The sequence below is a fragment of the Schistocerca nitens genome, chromosome 7, assembly GCF_023898315.1.
Source record: "Schistocerca nitens isolate TAMUIC-IGC-003100 chromosome 7, iqSchNite1.1, whole genome shotgun sequence".
Lineage (NCBI taxonomy): Eukaryota > Metazoa > Arthropoda > Insecta > Orthoptera > Acrididae > Schistocerca > Schistocerca nitens.
This window is the reverse complement of record NC_064620.1, coordinates 580882098-580890147: the sequence shown is the minus strand read 5'-3', so window position 1 is coordinate 580890147 and position 8050 is coordinate 580882098. Positions and strand designations below refer to the sequence as shown.

The window sequence follows — 8050 nt, the reverse complement described above, 5'->3', positions numbered from 1 at the left end:
TCCCGGCATCTAGCGGCTGAACGACGAACTACGCCCGCCTGCAGCGCCACGGGCGGCCGACGGAGAACTACGTCGTCTGACAGCTGGTCTTCAACTTCGCGCGAGCTCCAACAGCGGACCGACCACGCCCATCTGAAACGTCAAAACATCGCGACTCGCGGTAACGTCGGTTGGTGAGTGAAGACGACGGATTTAAATAACAGTAAATTGCAGTGTGCAATCTTCGTGATAAATAAACAGTTTTAACTGAGATTCACGTTAGGGAAAATGCTAAATTGTAGTAATTTCAGAAAAGTTGCGAAACACATTTTAAAGTCTAGCATGCTTATTGGTGCACACTGCATTGTATAAGTGACAATTGTTTTGAGGAATTTGCATTTTTAGATTTTGTGAGAGTTATGATTATCTTGTTTAAAACATTTTTTACATAAATTGTGTATGTGGAAATTGTCATTGGAAATTTAGGTTTTTGGAGAGCTATTGTGTTCAGTACTCAGGCATATTGTATCATTTGGGAATTAACTGAAAGGCTTGCGGATACTGTTGGAGTAGTTTCATGATAATTAGGAATGTTTTGAATTATTGGAGGTTATTTTGTACTACTTGCCTGGGCATTAAAAATAAACCAAAAATGTCTTCTGAAGATAGGCAGGTCTGTGAGGCAATAGTTGAAAGAAAAGGGGTAGGACAGAGAGACAGGGATGATTCAGGAATCAGTGATTGTGGATTGTCATTAGGAAGCCCAGCAGCACATTCAACTAGTTACCCTGAGACACCGGAACAAGCAATGAGAGCTAGGCCAGTTTCAGAGGAGGCTGATATGCGATCGATGTTGGCAGCCTTGCTAAAAGAAACTAGAGAAACTAAAGAATCATTAAAGGAAGAGTTTCAAAAGTCGTTAGAAAAAAATTCACAAGAAAGTAGAGAGAGGGAAGAAAGGTCAGAGAAGCGTTTACAAGAATCATTAGAGAAGAGTTCACAAGAAACTAAAGCATCGTTAGAGAGGAATTCACAAGAAACCAAAGAAAGACTGGAGTCATTTAAGGAAGATTTACAAGAGATAAAAACGTCACAAATGAAAATAGAATATAATCTGAAGAAGGAAATACAGGAGCTACAAGAACAGTGGAAAATGGATATCAACGAAAGAGAGAATAAGCTGCAGAAGAGCATAGACCAGGTCCAGGGAGACGTGGAGAAGACGGAAGAAGAGCTAACAAAAAAGACAGAAGAAAATGTTGAAGAAAATAGAACCGAAATGGAAGAAAAGATCACCGAAGTGACGCAGATGCAGAAACAATGCAACGACATGGTTGAGAAGATAGAAGAAAATGTTGAAGAAACCGGAATCGATATGGAAGAAAGGATCACCGAAATGACACAGAAGCAGAACCAATGTAACGACGTGATTGAGGGGATAGAAGAGAAGCAAAAACAATTGGCAGTAAATCTGAGAAATGCTGGAGACATGCCCCGAGAAGATTACCAGAGGGGTGCAATCGAAGGTGAGGACTTCACTTGTGGAATCAAGAGGAAGAAAGGGACTACGGATAATGATCAATTTGGAGGAGAATTATTGAAGAAATGCTGGCCCAAGAGTCGTCAATGTGCAGCACTTGAGGACCCACTACGATGCAAACCACTTAGTAATTGGAAAGGAGCGTCTGAAGAAATTGCCAGACATTGGTGGAAAGGGAACGAGACTTTGGAACAACCCCTGAATGACAACGTAATGATATCTGCAATAAAAAGAAGAATGAATCAGAAAAGACAAGGAACCATATCCAGGAGCCCAATTAAAGGTAGTGAGGCCTTAATGAAGATACTGGAGCAATTGGAGTATATTAAATCACAGAAATACAAGCAAGCTAAGGATCGAAACAGAAAAAGGAGTAATGACCCAAGAATCCACATCAATCATTCGTCTGATTTCCGAGGAAGAGGCGGAGGAACCGCAAAACCGAATGACTCTCCAGATGAGGTCCGGTCTAGAGTGAGGGCTATAATGACCCAAAATAAACATGCTAGGACATGGTTAGGACAATTAGCTGTAAAATGGACAATTGAAAGGAAAGGGTTTGTTTACATGTGTGCTTTGTGTTATATTACAGTTAGCGTTGCATATTTCATGTCAAAGACTATCTCAGAATGAATATAAAACTTATAATAACTATGTTGTAGTAATGATCCATATGTTCTGTATTTAGGTAATGAATTTTTGAGTGTATATGCTGTGTATGTTTTCATTTTGATATTGGACTACAGACGACTTGCTGGTTGAACTGAGAAATTGTAATTTTGAATAATGCCATTTATGTGATGTACTAACCTTTTTTGTAGAAATTGTTATGGAGGCAGCCCACTACCGGAGTCCAGGATTATGTTGAAAAATTGTAAATTCATTAATGATTTGTATTGCATGTTTTGTTCAGTGTAACTATGTTTTTGTTTTTAAATCCCTTGCCGATTCTTTTTCACCTGCGGTTCAAAAGAAGTTTTTGAGGGGGGGATGTAAGGGGTCCGCAGGCCCTTACTATTAAAATTTGCGCTCACACAGGTCGACAGGGCAAATATCGAGTAGTGTGTGCAGGACGCGCGAGCTAGAGGGGATTCCCCGGAGTGCCGAGTGGACGGCTTGGGTAGATTCCCGCGAGGCGGGAATAACTGGGAGGAGAGCAGTGCGAAGTTAGTTGCGTGGAGGATGCCGTGAGGGTGTGTTAGGTTCCCGCGAGGCGGGTATAGCTGTGCAAAAAGCCAGCTGAAATTATTGCAATCTACCGGCAAAGGGAGTGGCCAACGCCGTGGTTTAACCCCTTTGCATCAGTTATGCGGAAAAGTGAGAAAGTTTATTATAAAGTGATTTCAGTGAGATTGAGTGCCGCTGTTATACTTCCGCGTCTACCGCGCCGGCGTTAATTGGATTACAGTGATTGGATATTGCGTGTGACGATTAATAATAACTGAAGAGACCTGTGATGAGATTAGCCGTCATTAACAGTGTATTGACGAAGGCAGTGGCTGTCTCCTTATTTTTGTGCTTTGCTAAGAATATAGGTTTTGTTTACGAAACTGTGTTTGCTGTCCTCATTACCACCAAACCATACTTATTACCATATTTATGAGGATAGTACGGAATGTAACACCTCCTGAGCAGTCCAATCCGATTGCTAGCCCATTAGGTACACGGTCACATTAATTAATTATCTAATTTTGGGCTGCTACTTAGGTCCACGAACAAGCGGAAGAATAAAAGGACGTGTTACACACTGTGTCTAACTTTTGAAGGTTTTGCTGTGTTTGTCTCTGATTTTGTTCCATTGTGTCTAACTGTTGCTGTGTTTGTCTCTGATTTTGTTCCATTGTGTCTAACTTTTCAAGCTTTTGTCCCATTTGTTGCATTAATTGTAATAACAATGCACTGGTGTCTGAAACATGTTCCTCAGTGCTTTTCGGCAGTGAATTTGCACCGGTAACATTCACATTTTGACAAGCGGAAAATGTGTGTTGACTCATTTGAGAAAACGGTGAGGACGCAAAACCTGAATCTACAGTATTTGCAAAATTATGTCCTGTCATTTCGGATTCCTGAGGCGAGCTGTTGCCGACCGATCGATCGATAATGCTTCGCTGTTCACTACCTGTTTCACTGTCTACACCATTGTTTGCAGCCCGCTCCATTTCCCTATGCACAGTTACCAAGTTACTGCTTTGAACGTCTGTTAATTCATTACACAGTGGTGCTGGCAAGCTACACTCGTCGTCACTATTATTTCTCAGTTTACTTTGGAGCCTAGTGTTACGTTTTTCACACGCCATTATTGTCACAATATTTCACACGACAACACAGAAAAGCACAATTTGAAGAGCAAAAATAAGAGAACACATTAACATAACACTGAAAATAATATCTAGTTAATTGCAGCTGCGAAATACTTGGTGCAAATCTACATGCATGCCACAACTGTTTTACTGTACAACAATGAAAGACTGCAACTACAAAGGAGATTCTCTCTACAACTACGCGCTAGCAATAAACAAAAGCTACACTAATTACACAAACTACAAGAAAAAATCAGAAGATTCCAGTGAGGTATCCTGGCAGGGTCGCCATATGAAACGTCCCCTTTGAACAATAATACCTGACTGTGCTTAAACTGACACACAATATTTTGTTAGCGCAACGCAATCTGACTTTCAATAATCCCTACAAAAGAATGGGCCCTGACTAACATTAAACTATACCTTTCACAAATCACTTACCTCACAAAAATCTTCGCTACTCAAGCTACTGCAATACAGCGAGTGCCACTACTGCCAGCTAAATAAAAGATTCAAACTACTGAAGGCACTAACTACTGATAGGCATAGTTAGCAAATGAAAGATTTTGATAGAGAACAACCAATGTATTTACCTCAATAGTCATAATATATATAGCAGTTCATGACAAATTTCAAAACTCCGCCATCTCACTCCCCACATCCACCACTGCTGGCAGCTCACCTCCAACTGCGCAACGTTACGCACTGTTAACATCCAACTGCCGCTGCCCAACACTACAATGGCAGACAACAATGTAAACTAGACACAGACTGCACACAGCACAGCCAGTGATTTTTATACAGAGGTGGCGTTACCAATAAAAAAACCTAAACAGCCTACTTACAACATTCATATACAAAATTTTTGCAAATTAATTAAATCGATATTCTTCACATGTACAGGACATTTTTTTTTAATTCGCAGCATCCTATTAGTCGGTCAAATTGATGGAATATAGTTTAAACAAAAGATCCCTAGTAAAAAAAAGCTCCAATGTGCACAGGCACCGCCCGTTGCCCCCTGTCCACTTGACCACACAAGAGGCTACCGCACACTCCCCCAGAAGTCAGGATGCACCAACAGCCCCAATGAAGTGACACGGCTGTCAGCCACCAGGCCACATGCAGGTGCCTGTTCGGAACCCTCAAGCATGAGGCAGTGGCGTCCCTTTCATACTTGACACCTGAGAAATTCCTATCGAAATACGTGATTATCTAGGCAGTTGTGCTGACGCTACCAGATGGGAGCATTGGACTTATTCGCAGAACGCATATGCTCCAAGGGCGCGCCTGTGTTGATGTTGCCATGAGGCACCACCAGAAACAAGCCAGTGCGAGCCATCGCTCCCGTGCTCCTGCTGCCTACAGCAAGAAGGTGAAAGTTGGACCTGTTTTCGGAGATACAGTTAGAGTTCTTCGACTACTATACTGATGTCATAGACCTCCAAGACGAACTCACGCTGGTCCCATATGCGAGACACCTCTGGCCAACACATGTGCTTACTGTCGCTGACGCGATACCTGAGGATTCTGACGTCACAGAATAGCACAGGGTGCATTCCACCTAGCAATCCTAATGGGACAGTGCGTCCGTCACTGAATTTACCTGTCGAACAGAAGCTGCTGCCGGTGTGGGAGCACCATCCACCATTATTTTCTGCAGACGGGACTTTCAGCAGCAAAATTATTTCGCACAGATCGCTAAATTGCACTGACAGTTAAACCCTGCAAAAGGTGTCTACAGACAAGACTCACAAGAATACAGGGAACCAGGAACATATTTACCGGTGTAACTACAATTAAATATTACGATAGCTTGAACTTCACCTCCTCAATAGCACTCATCCTCATCAAAACTAATGTCATTTGACACATGCACGGCCTTTACATAATGCAATAGGTGATAGGGTTTTTTGTAAATAACAATAAAGAGTATCGTGAATAATTGTTTTCTTAATTTATTCAGTTCACACAAATACAATATAGTTCTTGAGGTACAATATGGTGTTCTTGAGGTACAAATTGACTCTGCTATTCCATCGCAGAAATACTTTTAACTTACACGCTACAGCTGCTGGCTCTGAGCACTATGGGACTTAACTACTGTGGTCATCAGTCCCCTAGAACTTAGAACTACTTAAACCTAACTAACCTAAGGACATCACACACATCCACGCCCGAGGCGGGATTCGAACCTGCGACCGGAGCGGTCGCGCGGCTCCTGACTGTAGCGCCTAGAACCGCTCGGCCACTCTGGCCGGCCTACACGCTACAACAGTAACACTGGTAGGAAATTTTTTTTTATAAAATATATGCTAAAAACTAAAGTGGAGATACTTTCTTTACTACCACAACTAAATTCGACAGCCCAGTAGCATAGCTTTTACAATAATTGTGATAGACCCGCATGCTTGGACTCTAATTTCCACAGTCCACAATAGCAAAAGAATTTTTTTTAAAATAACAATTTTGATGAGTATGAGCTATATATATTGAAACACGTATGTTGTGCGGCAGCGATGCTGAGACATTGTAGAATCTCTGACCAGAGCAGTTGCGCTCGACTCGCAGTAGCGAGCAGTCAGTCGGTCTGCAGTAGTCAGTCCTCAGTAGTGCTTGGAGTCGGTTGCTAGCAGTAGCGGAGAGCAGTCGGCGGGCGTCGGCATCGCAATGGTCGAGATTCAGGACGAGGTATAATTTATTTAAATAAATAATCATGCAGCTTTGCGCTCATCAGATAATGTAACGAACAGTCATTGTAATTTAACTTTCAAAAATCGCCCCCAATAATAATTTTGATTTAAAAGCAATTTTAGAGACAATCATTCAAATTTCCTTCCATTTCCTTTTAACAAAGATTTTTAAAAGGTACTTCCAATGCTTTTCATGCAAGCGCCAGAGAACAATAAGAGCAGAATTTTGACATGCAGTTTCACTAAGGTAAGAAATTTATTCTGGTTTCGCACAGGGCAAACACCGACTTTTCGGTTGAATTGAGTTTAGGTTATCATTACAGTTTCATTATCATGGGATTAGCGTTCATTATTTAATGGGAATTTGTACTTGAGTCAGATGGCGAACTTTCATTTAATTGTCTTTGCCATTAATATTCTTGTGGGGAGTTTATACTTAGCTGTGGCACCATTTCTAATAAATATTGTTTTTAAAATTTCTGTGGGAAGGTCACACTTAGCTGTGGCACCATTACTAATAAATAGTTATATATATATATTTTTTTAAGAATTTGTTGTGGGGAGGTTACACTTGGCGACACCCGGTCCAGGATCGTATTTCGTGAGAATCTTTTGAAAAACAGTCAGATATCTGCTCTTATTGCTTAAATATAATTTTAATTTGGCGCAACGCTTTTACTAATCTTGTGACTTTCTTTCTACAGGTCAACGGCAATTCGTTGCTCTGTTGTATTTGTGTGTTGATTTTGCATTGTGCTTATTTGTTTTGTGATTAATTGTGACTATTGTGAAAATGCCGCGAAAGACTGTGAATAGTGTATCGCGAGGTATCATGAACGAAATTACCGACTTAAACAACGTGACCAATAGTACTAGTGACACGCAGTGTAATGATGACAATGCTGTGTTCACTAACAGTCAGTGCGTTCCAATCGCGAATGACGACTTTTACCTTAATGATGAACAAACGAACTCGGTTATGTCTTCTGTTGATTTGACGACAATCAATGACGCGGGACGCTCTATTGTAATGAGCGCTGCCCAGCCTAACACAACCGGTTTACTAAATTCACGTGACGAACAGACAAATTTGTCTAATGAAAATGATCAGTGTACGGAAAGTACGCCGGACTTATTTAATTCCGAAATAACGTCTAACAGTGTACATCTGACTGACAAACCTTCTTGTAAATCGCAAAATAACCAAATGGTTACAGAAAGCGAAACGATTCCAGATCCACCATTAATCAGCACAGAGAATAGAAATGTTAATTTTGGCTCAGATCAAATTATGGCACTATTGCTGCAACGAATTAACCAAATTATTGAAAAACAAGACAACAATGATGTAAATCTCAAACAACTTAGTGAACAGGCTAAACAACAGAATGAAAAATTAGATAACAATTCCAGACAGTTAAATGAAAAATTAGATAACAATTCCAGACAGTTAAATGAAAAATTAGATAACAATTCCAGACAGTTAAATGAAAAATTGGATAACAATTGCAGACAGTTAAGTGAACAAATTAGGGCCG

At 40.8% G+C, this 8050-nt stretch overlaps 1 protein-coding gene across 1 annotated transcript; it reads left to right on the top strand.

The window, feature by feature from the left end:
- The first annotated feature begins 829 nt into the window (after window positions 1-829).
- Window positions 830-2152, top strand: LOC126195758 (interaptin-like). The gene has a single exon (XM_049934386.1). It carries the CDS (start codon window positions 830-832, stop codon window positions 2150-2152), a length of 1323 nt encoding a protein of 440 aa, XP_049790343.1.
- Window positions 2153-8050: the final 5898 nt, after the last annotated feature.

Coding starts and splice junctions, on each gene's coding strand:
- LOC126195758 (XM_049934386.1), top strand. CDS start 830: ATGTTGGCAGCCTTGCTAAAAGAAACTAGAGAAACTAAAGAATCATTA.